General features: G+C 38.6%; 2 protein-coding genes and 1 non-coding gene across 4 annotated transcripts; 2 read left to right on the top strand and 1 right to left on the bottom strand.

The window, feature by feature from the left end:
* Window positions 1-354: 354 nt before the first annotated feature.
* Window positions 355-2,661, bottom strand: LOC126722411 (uncharacterized). Its single transcript, XM_050425564.1, has one exon. The coding sequence runs from the start codon at window positions 2,659-2,661 to the stop codon at window positions 355-357; it is 2,307 nt and encodes a 768-aa protein (XP_050281521.1).
* A 7,779-nt stretch (window positions 2,662-10,440) lies between these two features.
* Window positions 10,441-10,513, top strand: TRNAR-UCU (transfer RNA arginine (anticodon UCU)). Its single transcript has one exon. It is a non-coding gene; the product is annotated as a tRNA-Arg (tRNA).
* Window positions 10,514-10,596: 83 nt separating this feature from the next.
* Window positions 10,597-15,342, top strand: LOC126723403 (uric acid degradation bifunctional protein TTL). 2 transcript variants are annotated; one of them, XM_050426794.1, is made up of 5 exons: window positions 10,597-10,949; window positions 12,746-12,803; window positions 13,083-13,184; window positions 13,786-13,942; window positions 14,726-15,342. In XM_050426794.1, the coding sequence occupies exons 1-5, from the start codon at window positions 10,714-10,716 to the stop codon at window positions 15,178-15,180; spliced, it is 1,008 nt and encodes a 335-aa protein (XP_050282751.1). In that variant the 5' UTR covers window positions 10,597-10,713; the 3' UTR covers window positions 15,181-15,342. The 2 variants fall into 2 exon arrangements, with proteins under 2 accessions (XP_050282751.1, XP_050282750.1); XM_050426793.1 differs by having other exon boundaries at window positions 10,598-10,949; window positions 14,723-15,342.
* Window positions 15,343-16,670: the final 1,328 nt, after the last annotated feature.

The following is a 16,670-nucleotide window of genomic DNA, read 5'->3' on the forward strand; positions in this document are numbered from 1 at the left end:
CATCATAAGCAATGGTCATATGGTTTGACCTGACAACTTCATTGAAGTCTAGATCAATCTTGTTTTCTTTGGCAAAAAAGGAGGGCTCACGTGTGTAATCCTCGCCCCACGCCCCACAGTATTTTATGGGTACCAATTGTGCAATAGTGGATATCACCACTAATCGAACCCGAGACCTTGGCCTCAAGGGCGACACAGGCGTCCAACCACTACGCCACACTCACAAATGGTGTCGTAAAGGGGGATTAATTTTTCTTTATTTGTACGCCTTCAAAGGTAATGTGAAGATATCATGTACCCTTGCAGCGTTACAGTGGGTAGTTTAAGCTCTTACTGAGGAGCAATTTTTGATTTTCAAGTATAGAAGCGTTTGAGGAACTTCCCATTGATAGGGCCGATCCTTACACCATCATTATCAATCAACTTGTAAGTTCCATTGGTGTAGACTTCTTGCACAACATAAGGTCCATCCCATTTTGAAGTGAACTTATTGCCTGTACGATGAGTTATGATGATAGGTCTTCGAACAGCGAGGACTAAGTCACCAACTTGGAATGATCGTGGTTTGACTCTTTTATTGAATGTGCTTGAAAGACGAGCTTGATAGCATTCAAGGCGTTGTTGGGCCTCGAGTCTTTTTTCATCAAGTGCCTCTAATTCTTGGAACCTAAGCTTGGCATTTTCTTCTCCAGTCAAACCTTCTTGAATGGCAATTCGTAATGATGGGATTTGGCATTCTAAAGGAAGGACGGCTTCCACTCCGTAGACAAGTGAATATGGCGTTGCTTGAGTAGGCGTTCGAAATGTTGTTCGATATGCCCATAATGCTTCTCCGATTCTTTCATGCCAGTCTCGCTTTGTCTTGGATACCACTTTTTTCAACAAACTGCCAAGTGTTTTGTTAAACGCTTCAGCTAGTCCATTTGTCGGGGCATTGTACATGGAGGAGTTGCATTGTTTAAATTCAAACTTCTCATATAGCTCTGTCATCAGCCTATTGTAGAATGGTTTGCCATTATCAGTTATGATATACCGAGGGATACCATACCGATAGATCAAGTGAGTTTGAATGAAATTGACCACTGTTTCTTTCTTCACTTTCCTAAGGGGTACAGCTTCCGCCCATTTTGAGAAGTAGTAAGTTGCGGCCAAGATGTACAGGTGGCCATCGGATGACTTTGGTAATGGCCCTATTGCATCAAGCGCCCATGTATCAAAAGGCCAAGAAGCTACAGTTGGGTATAGAGGTTCTGGCGGCTGATGGATGAAGTTCGCGTGATATTGACAAGCTTCACACTTCTTAGCACATTCCATAGAATCTTGTACCATCATAGGCCAATAGTAACCCATTCGTTTGATCCTATAGTGTAACTTAGGACCTGACTGATGTGCGCTGCATATTCCAGAATGAGCCTCCTCTAAGGCTTGTTTAGCCTCCTCCTCTCCTAAGCAACGGATAAACAATCCATCAAATGAACGGCGGAAGAGAATGTCTTTATAGTAAATGAATCGAGCAACCCTCCTCTGAATTTTGGTCTTGTGGCGTTTATCATTCGGGAGTCTTCCATGTTGAAGGTATTCAATGATCACTTGTCGCCAATCTTCTTTTTCGACAAGGCATACAGAAATGATGTTGGTTTGCTCTTGTTCTTCTTCTTCAACCATAAGAGGTACCACCCACCTTAGGGAAATAACGACTTTGGTTGTCTCTTCTTGGGATAATGCTAAGGCAGTAGCCAAATTAGCTAAAGCATCAGCCTGTCTATTCTCCTTCCTCGGTATATGCTCCAATGTGATGGCTTCAAAATTTGCTAGCAACTTCTTCGCATATTTGCAATAGGGGATGAGGTCTTCTTTCTTGATGTCATATTGCTCCAAGATTTGGTTGATAACTAATTTGGAGTCTCCCAAGATCTCAAGTTGTGATATGGCCATCTCGATAGCCATCTGTAGACCAATGATCAATGCTTGATATTCGGCTACGTTGTTAGAGCAGAGTTCGCTTAATGAGAACGAGTAAAGAAGTATTTGCCATTGTGGAGAAACAAACACTACACCTGCCCCCGCTCCTTCTTGACGTCCAACCCCATTGAAAAACATCACCCATGGTGGCATTACTTCAATGTAAAACACATTTTCATCCGGGAAATCATCAGAGAACTCCCAATCAAACGGAACTGGGTGATTAGCTAAGAAATCTGTCAATACTTGTCCTTTGACAGCTTTTTGTGGAACGTATGTAAGGTCATATTGTTGAAGCAAGACTGCCCATCGAGCTATACGACCCGAAACCACTGGCCTGGAGAGGACATATTTGATCGGGTCTGCATTTGCTATCAAACGAACCATATATGCTTGCATGTAATGCTCCAGTTTATCTATGGCAAAGAAAAGAGCAAGGCACATCTTTTCAATAGGAGAATAATTTAATTCAGCCCCATTGAGAGTTCGACTTAGATAATAAAGGGCTCTTTCTTTCCCCTCTTTATTTTCTTGCACCATAAGAGCACCTAAAGACTTTTCTTGGGCCGCGATATACAGCATCAAAGGCTTTCCTGGGATAAGAGCACCTAAAACTGGAGGATTAAGTAAGTATCTTTTGATGCGCGCAAAAGCATTGCTGCAAGCCTCATCCCATTCAAAGTGCACATCCTTTTTCATTAATCTATTGAAAGGTTGACATCAACCAGCCAAATTCGAGATAAATCGTTGTATGTAGGCCAGTTTTCCCTGCAAGCCTCTAAGTTCTCGCAGATTCTTGGGCTCTAGCATTTTCTGGATAGCTTCAATTTTGGACTGGTCAATTTCAATACCGCGGTGCCTCACAATGAAACCAAGAAATTTTTCAGATGTTACGCGAAAAGCGCATTTGTGGGGGTTTATCTTAAGCTGATACTTTCTCAGGAGGGTGAACACGGATCGTAGATCTGTTAGATGGTCTTCCCTCCTTTTTGTTTTAACCACCAGATCATCGACATAACACTCCACGTATTTATGAAGTATATTATCAAAGATCTTCTGCATGGCCCGTTGATAAGTAGCATCAGCATTCTTTAGTCCAAAAGGCATCACTTTGTAACAATAAATTCCCTTAGGGGTACGAAAAGCTGTAAGCTGCTCATCCTTAGGATTCATTCGAATTTGGTTGTAACCTGATGATCCATCCATGAAAGATAAAGCTTCATGACCAATAGTGGCATCAACCATGACCTCAATGATGGGTAATGGAAAATCATCCTTGGGACATGCATTGTTCAAATCACGGAAGTCAACGCACACTCAGATTTGTCCATTCTTCTTCTTGACAGGGACGATATTAGCGATCCATTTTGGGTACTTTACTTCACAAATGAAGCCTGCTTTAATGAGCTTATTGACCTCGGTTTCTATTTGAGGGATAAGCTCTAGCCAAAAGCGTCTTTGAGTTTGTTTGACTGGGCGCACACCCTTCTTTACTGCCAAATGGTGTAGAGCAATACTTGGATTGAGCCCAGGCATTTCCTTGTAAGTCCAAGCGAACACATCTTTGTACTCTACTAGGAGCTTGAGGTATCCTTCTTCTTCTTCAGGGGTGAGAAGTGCACTGATGAAAGTTGGCCGGGGTTCTTCAGCAGTCCCTAAATTGATCTCTTTAAGTTCATTAACTGTAGCTTGTCCTCTATCTTCCAAGGCTGGAGGAGCTTCATCGACCTCTTCATTGGTTGCTTCAGCATCTGACAGTGTACCCTCTTCTATTGTAATATGAAACAAGGATGATACCTCTTCAATTTCCTCATCATGGATATGTGACTGACTTGTATGTACAATTGTTCGTCTTTTGACTTTGAGCGATCCTTCAGTGTTGATCTCCAAGGCAAAGTTACGTTTCATGCGTGAAGGAATGCTACTGCGGATCTCATCATTAGCTTTCTTCTTCTCTTGAACGTCAAAGTTTATTAAACTTTGAGAATAACTAGCAATAGGCCTTTTCGTTGCCCCCAGTCAATCAAAGACCGATTTACAAGCAAGAGTGTCCCGATTTGGTGTTAAACAAGTTGTATTTAACCTATCAAACACTGTGATTCGTGATGACGAGGCCTCGATGCGATCAAACACTGAGACACGGGGTGAAGAATGGTCTTTTCTTTGATTCAAATTTTCGCTGACCTCCACTGTTATGTATTGGGAACTCAAAGGATCGCTTCTTTTCTTGATCCATATCTGAGCTGGTTGTTCAGGAGTATAACCTAATCCGGTCTTCGGGATAGGAATTTCATACCCTTCAAGCCGCATTTTCCTTTGTGTTTTGCTAAGGCCATGCATTTTTTCTCCAGTGGCTTCTGGAATTAGCTTCCCTAAGTCCTCTTGTTTCGAGAAATCGTAACCTGCTTTGGCTAACAGCCTATATGCCTTTGGGTCGAACCATTCTTTCGTCCATTCACTTGGTAGAATACCATGTTTTATCGGACTCTGCGAAGATCTCACGAATCCTTTTAACGGCTTTGAGGGTAAAGGATTTGCGGATGAAGTTAAAGGCATGACATGATTTTCTTTCAATATGGCCACATCCTCCATCGTGAACTTTGCAGGAGGCCTCCCCACGTCTTCTGTAGGTTGAAGGCATTCCGTGAATGGTGATTGTCTATTATTGCGGTGTGATAATGGAATATACCGGAGAAATGGAGGGCTATTGGAAGGCGTTGAGATTTCCACTCTTACTGAATTATTGGTAAATTTAGTAGAATGATCATTCTCATATTCTGGACCTTTCTTTGGGGAAGAAATGTCCTTTTTGGCGATGAATTTAACATGCTCCTTTTCACCCTATTTACTTTTCATAGATGGGACCTCAACTGGAAGAACCTCACTAGAAATGTCTTCTTTTGCATAAAATTTTGCATTAGCAAAATGAGCTTTGGTCTCTGCAAAAGACTTCAAATCGGCATCGACCTTTTTTATTCCATTTTGAAAGAATTTTAAGCATTGATGCAAGGTTGACAGCACTATTCCATTTTCGTGGATCCAGGGACGTCCTAATAGCATGTTATAGGTCGTCTTAGCATCAATGACGTGGAACAAGACGTTGCTTGTCAATTCTCCAATTATCAATTCTAGGTGGATCAGGCCAATTGCACGTTGTCCTCCTTGGTTAAAACCTTGGATGACTAAACGACTGTGTGATAATTCTTCCATAGTAAAACCCAGTCGTTTCATGGTCATTTTTGAAAGTATGTTAACGGCTGAACCTCCATCAACAAGGATATGCTCGATCCTTTGTTCACGGGTATAACCAGAGACATAGAGTGGGCGATTGTGGGGCTTAGAGCCTAACAATAGATCCTCATCAGTGAAGGTTAAGTCTGGAGAGTATGCGTAACATCCCTGTGTTTGTTGAAGTGTATTGGTATGAGGGGCGTATATCTCTGTTTTTTCAAGAGCTTGGGTGAGCACTTCTTTTGGTGATGTGGAGGATTGCAAGGGTTTAACTTCATCGACTTGAGATTGGAGTTTCTCCAAAGATGATAAGGTCTCTTTTGGATCACCATGGTCAATGTCCTCCTTTTCATCTTGAATTTCGCAACGAGAGACTGTGTGAATGGCCTTGGCTAAGTCATTTTGAAAGAATTTTCTTGGGAAGAATTCTTCCAATGTGACGAGCTTTCGAGATTTTTGGGTTTGTGCTGAATCTTTATACACTTTTGTTCCCAGTCTCCTCTGCCTTTTATCACTCATTCTTTTTGCCCCAGGCTGAATCTAGTTTTGTGCTCTTTTGGACTCTTGGGTTATCAAATGAAGAGGGAATGCTCGTTTCTTCTTCCATCTCTTGCGAACAACCATCGTCCAACTTTCTTCCTCATCCATCGTTGACCTTTTATCATCATTTGAATTATAATGAGGTGCTTTTTGTGAGGGTTCAACTTGAACTGGTTCCAGAGAACCAAATTGGATGAGCGTGGTATTTGCTCCTTGCTTAGTAGTTGGAGACAGGGAACTAGGTAACCCACAAGAAAATGTGACAAGGTTTGACTGAGCAACATCATCAAAATCCAAGTCGATTTTCCTTTCCTTAGCTAGCTTCATGATGAGTTCTTTAAGAACAAAGCATTTTTGGATTGGATGACTTATGATGCGATGATACTTATAATAGTTCGGGTCATCAACTTTTCTCATCTCTTCCGGTCGTTTGCATTTTGGCAATTCAATTAATTTCAACTTGAGCAGTTGTTGTAACATTTGGCATCTAGGAAATGATAGACCTTTTGTTCCCATTCCTTAAGTGATGAGTGATGCGTCTCATGCTGTTGACCTCCTTCGGGCCTCTTTTCATTGGCCTTCACATTTTTTGTTGAAATTTTGACTGGGGCAGGATTGACATTCATTGAATCTTTGATATTACTTTTTGCATTCCTGTCATTTTTCTTTATTTCCCATCTTTCTTTCCTTTCCTCAGGTACGAGAGGTTTTGTATTTCCATGGCTGGAAATACTTAATTCCATGTCATGCGCACGAGTTGCCAATTCTTCAAATGTTCGGGGATTTACTCCTTGAAGGATGTAAAGAAGTCCCCAATGCATGCCTTGGATGCACATCTCTATAGTAGATATTTCAGTAAGTCTATCCTTGCAATCTAGACTCAAAGAACGCCACCGATTGATATAATCAACGATGGGCTCATCCTTCCACTGTTTAGTATTGGTAAGCTCCATCATGCTTACCGTGCGCCGTGTGCTGTAGAATCGATTGAGAAACTCCCTTTCAAGTTGTTCCCAGCTATCGATTAACTCGGGCTCTAAGTCTGTATACCAATCAAAGGCATTCCCCTTTAGTGAACGGACAAACTACTTTACAAAGAGGCCTCCTTGAGTCCCTGCGTTCTCGCAAGTTTCTACAAAGTGAGCAATGTGTTGCTTAGGGTTTCCTTTGCCATCAAATTGCAAGAACTTGGGAGGTTGATACCCATTTGGCATTCTCATGTTATCAATACGCTTTGTATAGGGTTTGGAATATATGAGAGAACTTGTGGAAGAACCTCCATATTGTGCCCGAATGGTATTTGTAATCATATCCTGCAGTTGTTGGACAGATATTGAGGCCATTGAGGTGGAATGTCCGTGTTGAGAAGTGCCTTCACCTCCTTTTCCTTTATCACCCCTGGTGTTTTCTCTTTTGAAGGTAAAGCCAGGTGGATGCTCAGGGCCAAGACTTGATTCACCCGAATCTTATACCTCCAGCTTGTTCGTTAGAGTTGCAATTTTGACGTCCTTTTCTTCAAGTGCCTTTGTGAGAAGGATGACCCTTTGTTCCGTTTCAACCATCTTTTCTTCCATGGTAGAGGTGTTAGTCATCATTACTGGCATGACCTCTATAGATGATGGAGAAAATGATGAAACAGGATGAGTTAGAGGTACTTCACTCCTTAAGTTTCTCATCACGGGTGAAGAGTTGATAGAAAAGGTCTTTGTTGGGGACGATTCATTACTGATCTCCAAATCTTTCGAGGTAGATGAATCTTTAGTGGTAGCTTTCCTATTTGCAAGAAAGTCCAGAGAGATGACAGCAGGAGATTGGTTTTCTTGGGTTGGTTGAGGTTGGAGTCGATCAAGAGCTTTGGATCGACTGCGAATGATTGGGCCGACATACACATTAGCACTGGAATCATCAACCACTGATTTTCGGACATTCTTGCTAGAGGCCATTGAAGCTAGTAGCAAAATGATGTCGAATTTCCTTTCTTTTGAAGGAGAAAGAGATGAGAGGCAGAGATGTCCCACTGGGCGTGCCAGAATTTGTAAGCGACTAAATTTCTAATTTGAAATAAATCAAACAAGTAAAATATTTCACAAATGCAAATTTGTATTTATGATTGTGTGGTACAATTCTCTGGAATTACAAAAGAGTGATCCTCTGATTCGATCTCCTTACAAAACTTATTGATTAGATTTGTGGTAATGTGGTTTTGACTTGAACACAAAATATCCTTCAATTTGGTTAAAGGATGGATCGAAGATTACTGAAATGGAATTACAATGAATCTCTGGCTATGAGCTTGTTTAGAAATTCTTTGTTCTTCGCGTTCTTCGTGTTCTTCGTGCGTTCTTCGTCTTCGAAGGTTTGTGGTGGAAGTTCTTCGGAGCTTTAGAGGCTTAAATCCGTTGAGCTTCACTGATTTGTGATATGTTGATGTTTTCGGACACTTTTGGCTTGATTCCCGCGAACTTTAGGATCTAGGCAGATGATCTGGATGATTCTGCTTCGAATGTTCTCCGATTTTGGGGTTGAAGTTCTTGAAGGCTTTGAGGCTTGATCTTCACAGAGCTTTTTCACTTCTGAATTTTGGTCCTCTCGAATGTCTCAAGAAGGCTTCTATTTATAGGAGTTTGGGGGTGGGTGAGCAACACGTGGCAGAGCTTGACACATGTCACAGCCTGATTGGTCCACTTAAGTCATCGCTTACATGTGCGAGGTTACTTGTATCATCGCTTACACGTGCGAAGCTGCTTGTGTCATCGCTTACACGTGCGTTGATGTGTGATTGGTTTTTACATGACACTTGGCGAATTTCCATTGGCTTTTGAATAGTGATAGCAAAACCTGGCAGCAATACATGGTGTTCTATAATCGGCGGTATTTTGTGAACTTGATAATGTGACGTGTCAGCTTGTGATAGGTCGGGAATTTTCCCTCTCTACAGAAACTAATGTGTTTTATCAACAAAAAAGAAAAAAAAAATGAAATAAAGAAAAGAATGCAACTAATGTGCCACATTAAGTCTTACAACATTATTTGAAGCATTAGAGTAAGCAATGACAAATGCCAATCATGAAAATCCCCAATACACACACACAAAAATATTTACCTTGAGAGCCATTGCAATAATTGCGAGAGGGAAACCATATGTTAACATTATTGCTGACCATTCAGATCCTGTGAGGATATTAAAATAGGCACCAAAACCATGCCTATAGATTCCCAACCAACCAACATATAAAATCAGAGCAATCTGATATAAAAATAAGAATTGGGTAGTTTTATATTTATTTTATTGGGTAGTTTATATTATTTTTATTAGGTTGTATGTAAAAATAAAAATTGAGATGTTGGGTGTATTGTTAAATGAGTTAATAAAATAGATAAAATAGTATTTGAGAATGTAAAATATGCATTTTTTTACATTCTCTGATGTGAATGCTCTAAGTACTCCCATAATAAAGAAAACTCAACTCAAGGAGTCTATTATAAAGAGTTTGCATTGGAAAAATGTAAGTAAAACACCTTTCAACAAGATCATCTTGTTTTTATGATTCCAAGTCAGTTTCTTGAAAAGGACTAATCGTTTTTTTGTGTGGGTTCACCTTGTTTACTTAATTTTTGAAGCTCAAACTCTGAAAGAGATTGCAACCTTGGTTTAGGCTTATTTAGACTAAGCCCACATAAATGAGTGAAATCATGTTTAAATTGTCATCTTGGTAAGACCATAGAGCATTCTTCTCATCATCCTATCCTTCTCTATTTCTAAATGAGTATAACTATATCTTACATAAGTGATAAGCAAGCAGTCATTTTTTTTTTTTTATTTTTTATTTATATATATTAACAATTAGAAATAGGCGAAAATAACATTTTGGGGTCAATGTAAATTCAACTTTTATATTTTGTTAACAGTCAATTTGGTTTGTATTATTTTCAACTTGAAATCAATTTGCTCCCTACAATCAAGTTACCAACGGCAAGGATGTCAATACCGTACCAGAGACCGTATCGGTTTGGCCACCGGTACGATATATTTCGGATACCGGTCAATACCGGTGTACCGTTTCGGATTTACCGCTATTTTTTATATTTATAAATATATATATATATATATATATAAATATATTATAATAAATATAAAAGTTTACTATAAAACATTTCATCAATTCAAAACTAATTATTCAAGGTTTTAAACTTTAGTATCAATTAAAAGGGAAAAAAATAAAAAAATAAAATAAAAAGCTTAAAAGTTACCATTGCATACTAAGAAAACAAATAATACTAATAAGTTAATGCAAATAAGTTACCATTCTTTTCTAACAAAAATTCAAAAATTACAAAACTTAAAAAAAAATAAAAATAAAAAGAATTTTGTACCGGCCGGTACGCCCGGTATCGGCCGGTATTGCCTGAAATTGGCCGGTACGGCCGGTATTTTTTCCGGTATGAAATAGGGGGGTCGAGCGTACTGGATTACTGGCCGGTATGGTATATTCCGGCCGTACCGGCCGGTACGGTACGAAATTGATAACATTGACCAACGGAACATACTAGGTGTGATTACAAGAGGACCAAATTGACTACAAGTTAAAAATAAACAATGATCAAATTGATTGCTAAAAAAATATACCATCAAAAATGTATTTTTGCCTAGAAATTAATCTACTTCCGTACATGTATACTTTGATTAGTAGCAGACCATACAAGAACGTACCCGTGGCCTAACGGATAAGGCGTCTGACTTCTAATCAGGCGATTGTGGGTTCGAGTCCCACCGGGTATGCTTCTCTTTTCCTACCTTCTTTTTTCCAATTTTGTCCCCTATTATTTTTCTGTTTTCCAATTTACCCTCGTACATTTTCTTTATTCACAATTCTCTCTCTCTCTGCCAGAATCTCCAACTCAATCCAACACAGCAAAGCTCTCTGTGCAATCAGATCAAACCCCAAACACAGAGAGAGAGAGAGAGAGAAGCAAAGCAAAATGGAATCTGGGTTTAATGAGAAGGACTTTCTAGCATGCTGTGGAAGCACAAAATTCGCCCAAGAAATGGCTTTGGCAGCCCCATTTGCCTCACTAGAACAAGCTGTGGCTGCGGCCACAGACATTTGGTTCAACAAGGTTGATGTCAGTGCTTGGCTTCAGGCCTTTTCTGCTCATCCCCAGATTGGAGATTCTGCCCCTTCTTCTCAATCCCATCATCAAACAACCAGTGCCCAGTTGAGTTTTTTTCTCAATTTTTTAGTCTTTGTTTCCTTATTGCACTTTACTTTTGAGTGAATGAAGTTTTTTTATAGTAAAGATTGGAATTTGACCAGTGTCCAGTTGATTTCATTATCAAATTTTTAGTTTTTGTTTAAAGTGAATGAAGTTTTAGTATAGTAAAGATGGCAAATTTTTCCTCTTAGTTTTGATTACAATGTATCATTTGAACACCCAGAAAGTGATGTTATAGCAAATGATGTAATAACTCACAGGTAGCTTATAATCAAGTGGATAGGTAGTGAACTAATAGGTGGTATCCTTGTATTTTGTGATAAGTGTAAGTAACAAGGACCCAAAACGCTTATGTGTACTCAGATGGGACATCAGGCATGTCTAGAGGAGACAAAGATCAATTATGTGATCTATTTGTAAATGGGTGTGGTTTGGATTTTTGAATACTCAGAAGACGAATAATTTAAAATACCTTCGAGTGATATGCTTGTGAAGGTTTTCCACTTTTCCCTGGTTGTGATATGCTGAATGGATTGCTGAGAAACCAGTAATCACTGGTGCCCGTACATTGTAGTGACTAGAAGAATGTCAATGTGCGTGTGTGACTAGGGAGGTTTATATAACATTTTGTATATAAATAACTTCCGGAGACTGAGGTGACTAAGAAGGTTTATATCCGGTAGCCTTGTTTTGTTCTCTACTAAGGAATTGCACTGGGTTTATTCTTTCAACTTTTCTTTTATTGCTTAGAACCGTATGTAATCATAGTCTAATTGAGGAGTGCTGTGTCTGATAGATGGGCTTTTGAACTGATTGCTTAGAACCATATGTAATTCATAGTCTAATTGAGGATTTCTGTGTCTTATAGATGGTCTGTTGTACCAATATATTCTAGCTCAACTGGCACCTCCTCCCCTTACAAGTGTTGGGTGGAGGGTGAGGTTGTGGGTTCAAAACCCACCATGTGAATGTGTAAATTGCCAATAATTGAAAAAGACAAAAAGAGATGGGCTTGTGTGTGCACGCACTTGTGTGGGTGTGCGTGGATGTGTATTATGTATTTTATTAAGTGTGATATTTCATTTATATAGGGTATATTTGTTTATTAACTAGCACAAACTGACTTTCTTTACTCATTTATTTGACCTTCATCTTGAATCTGGATTTGTGTTTCAATTTTCATTAAGTTCTCATTTTTTTGGCAATATTATTAAATGATAGCTTCTTTTTGCCAATGAGCTTTGTCTCACATGGCACTTCCTCTTCCCATAAGAATGTTTGGAGGGTAAGGTTTTGGGTTCAGAATCCATTGGATGCACATCTAGCTTACCAATATAAATAAAAATAAAAAAAAGAGAGAAAGAAAGAAAGAAAGAAAGAAAGAAAAAATACTACTTGGTTTATGCTTTTATGTTATCGTCATGTACAGGTAGCATCCAAATATTTCTTCTTTGTTTAGCATTCATTTGATTGTTTCAAGCAAATGTGCCACTCAGTTTTTTTCTCTCAAGTAGTTTAGCCAAGTTATATTTGAGTTTTTTTTCCATACAATTAATTCCTAGGAACGGTTTAGGGTGAGCCATCGAAATTCATCAATTGCCAGCCTGCCCCCTTGGACAGTTGAACTGCTACCAGCCCTGTATAGGTGGAGAAGAACAAGCAGCAACTGAGCATCCTTGTTTTCTAGTTCATCGATGTCATTATCAGTCCCTTTTCCCTTCTCTTTGTGGCATAGCATTGGTTATTTTCTTATGTGCCTTGGCAATTTTAAGTAATTTGTGAAGAAATATTTTTGTAGGTGGAGTAAGGGGGAGCAGTCAACCGCTTTAGCAACTGCTACTGGTTCTAGCTTACAGGTTTGTATGCTGCAGCAACAAGTATAAAATGTTAACAATTAAAATCAAAGATATCAATTGCCTACCTCTGCTGGCATGTTCTTTGGTTATTTACAACTTGACATTACACCTTCTTGTAGCCTGGAAATCCTCTTGATTTAGTTTGTGGAAACAAACCTTTGTTTTTGATGTTTCCTCACAATTTTTTTATTTAAAAAAAAAGAAGAAGATGTTTATGCTTAACTGACTGAAGTTTGCTCCTGTGTATTTATGTCAATATGGTCCGCTTGGCCTGTGCAGGCACTCTCTGAATGGAATGCTCGGTATAGGCAAAAGTTTGGATTCATATTTATTATATGTGCATCTGGGAGAAGTACTGATGAAATACTTGCTGAATTGAAGGTAAAATTTTAATTAGAGTTTGCTTTTCAAGCTGACGTTGACATGATAGTAAATTTTTGGTAATAAATAGTTTTAAGAAGACAATTTCATGTTAGAATTCATTTTTCAACATTTTAGTGCTAGAATCTTTATCCATCTTCTGGGTGAACATTTTTTTTTATTTAGTTTCATGAAATAATTAAATGATTTTACATATAACAGTTCCTCTTCAAATGTAAGTGCAGTCAACAGACTCCAGATTAGCCTACTATAATAATTTCCTTAACTGGTATCACCAATCGATGAAGAGCATCTTTTAGGCCAAGATGGTGTGGATGGTTGCACATGTGTTGATCTTTTCCTCTGTTGAATAGATTTAATATTACTGGGAGATATTCATCTGTCTTTGTTCTTATATTTTCATAAGATATCCATGAAATGAGAAAAAGAATTCTGCTGGTTTAAGGTCAATATTATACCAGCTTTGCAGAATTGTTTCTCATATCTTTGACTTGATGTTAAATGGCACCTTGAGTTATTTCTCTATCATGTGAAACTTTCATTAAACAGGCCTTGGAATTTGTTGGTATCATTTGATGTAATTTTTTTTTCTCCTTTGCAGAATCGGTACCCAAATAGGCCTATAGTTGAGTTTGAGATTGCAGCTCAGGAGCAAATGAAAGTAACAGAACTACGTCTTAAAAAGCTTTTTACAAGCAAAGCTAAAGTTTCTTCAACAAGTGACGAATATCCTGCAGTTTTTGCAAAGAAAGTAGAAGGTACCTGTTGTTGTTTTTTTTTCTTCTAATATAACTTTTCCAGTATCACAAACAAACATTTAGTTGGCCCACATTATTAATTCTTAGGTTTATTGTTGCTTTTCCTCATCATACGCTGGTTATGATGTTTGATAGAATGTCCTGCTGACCTTGTAATTGAGCTAAAAATTTGGCTACAGGGAGGTCAAAACTGGTCTTGAAGCTACTAGTGACCTTGGTAGTGAATTTGCTACCACTCCAAATAGCATGAGGAAAAGTCCATAGTTGGAAATAGATATAGAGGAATAAAATAAGTAAAGTTTAGCATTTTTTTTAAAAAAGAGTAAAGTTTGGTGATCTGTATATCAACTACATGAAATTCCCACAATTTGTGGTACAAAATTGGACAGGGCTGCTTCCTAGATCTATGTAACCTGTAGTATATCACCAAATTAATAATAGTTCTTTCACCTGTTGCTAAAATTTTCCAAATTGCTCTCTTCCTCCCCTCCTGAAATTCATTCTAAACTTATTTTTAGTCACTATGCCAATGAGTTTGGGTTCAAATGCAATTTCCTCCTATAAGTATTAGTAGGGAGTGAGCTTGTGGGTTAAAATCCCACTGTTTATATTTTCTTGCCTATTACTGGCTTTCTGAAGTCTCTGATATGTTTCCCTTTCCCCTGCTTCCAACCTCTTCCCAACTTTTACAGTTCTCAGTCCCTAAAGCAGTTATCCTTCTTCGCATGCCTTACTACTGTTCTAGTCAAAGTCAATTTGATCCTTTTTTTTGTCCTCTAGAAGATCGTGTGAACATTATTGGAGGCCATTTGACTGCCAATTCTGAGAACACAGCTGGGAGAACATCTGAAGTTCGAACTCGAACCCGTCCGCCCATTACAACCCATGTCTTGGATGTTTCCCGAGGATCTCCAGCGGCTGGTATTGAGGTATTTTTGGAAAAGTGGGAGGGCACTCAACCCCGTCCCTCATTTGGTGTGACATACACAAGTGGTTGGAAAGTTCTAGGTTCTTCAACTACAGATAATGATGGACGAAGTGGTCAATTGATGAGCATAGTTGATGCAGTGGACCCAGGGATATACAGGATAAGTTTCAACACGGGCAAGTACTGCCCATCTGGGTTCTTTCCCTATGCTTCTATTGTGTTTGAAATTAGAGAGTCACAAAAGAGGGAACATTTTCACGTTCCTCTGCTGCTTTCACCATTCTCCTTCTCTACTTACCGTGGAAGCTAGAACTCTGTTGTATATCAGTTGACAAATGAATACGCTGTATTCCTGCTACAAATTTCCTAGAATGAATAACATAGTAAATATTTGAAAACTCATTGTTCGAATGTGAAACAAGTTCTAAAGAGTTTGATAATAATATTGAATATGCTATCTTTGCTACTGTAATGTTGGTATCCTATGTCACTGAAGAATATGCAGAATATATACAAGTGAGACATGTAAATTGATGATATAGAACAGTGCCAGTTTCCTCCGTCTGGGAGGACTTTAGGGTCCAACGTGGTTTAGTGCATTTAGTGATAATCTGACCTTTATCCAAACTGCAGATCGGTTCTTCACCTTACTAAACTTGCTTTGGTGTAGTGTTATCGTCTGTCTTTCCATATTGATACCTTTTTCCGTTTTGGTTGATACAGTTGTTTCCTTCGGTTAAACTGATCTTACCTAAGCAGACTTACCCAAAAAAGATATTCCTTCAGTAGCATGCGATGTTTTGTTTATCCATGCCACTCTAAAGCAATACTATTATACTATATAGAAACCTTAGGTGCTTCAGTACCTGGTTTTTCTTCAATGATAGGATCGGTTTGTGCTCACCTTTCATTGTATTATGTATACGTTCATGACTTACGTGGTGCTAATTTACATGGCTTCATGATTTGAAAAATTATCATGGAATAGACGTCATAGGTTTAAATTATAATTTATTTTAAAATAATAAAAACAACAACAACATTGCTTTATGTGGTGAAAGGATGAAATCACTTCTGAGTTTTCATTTACCCTGATTCACTTTAAATTATAAAATCACTGAAAATTCAGATCGAATATTCCACAACTATCAAAGATTTTAAATTTGTATGAAATACTGGTATAATGGTACATTGTCCTTGTTGTTCGCTTACATATTAAAAAATGACTAAAAGTTCAGGTTGAATACTCCACGACTGTAAATAATTCCTAATTTGAAATGTTCTGATGTTAAATGATTTGCAAATTATTATCGAATAAGCAATGTGGTGGGATTGAATTTTTATTTTTTGGATGATTTTTGAGACCAAAAGAATAAGCATTCAGGATTGATACACCACAGCCAGCAGCAGAGCTGCAAACAAGCCAAGCATACGGAATATGCAGGCTAAACCAGAAACATAGACTCCCCTGCTTAAGTTCAAATCAGGAACCAAGCCATCCAGCTATTTACCTATACACCAACTCACATAGATCCTTCTTACTAGCAGAGAGCTTAGTCGAAAGAACATGGGCACCTGCTCTCCATCTAACTTCAGTTAAGTTTAATCAACTGCCTCTGTCACCTGCAGACCAGAATGCTTATTGTTATTTCTCTGCCTCCAACTGTGCTAATAAATAGTTGCAGCCAAAAGCAAAATCCTTCCCACTTTTGCAGCCAAACTTTTCATAGTTAGCAGTCCACTTCCCCATTTGACAACTTCATCCCACTCACATACTATATGCTGCTTCAGGCACATCCA

This window comes from Quercus robur, chromosome 4 (genome assembly GCF_932294415.1).
Source record: "Quercus robur chromosome 4, dhQueRobu3.1, whole genome shotgun sequence".
Classification (NCBI taxonomy): domain Eukaryota; kingdom Viridiplantae; phylum Streptophyta; class Magnoliopsida; order Fagales; family Fagaceae; genus Quercus; species Quercus robur.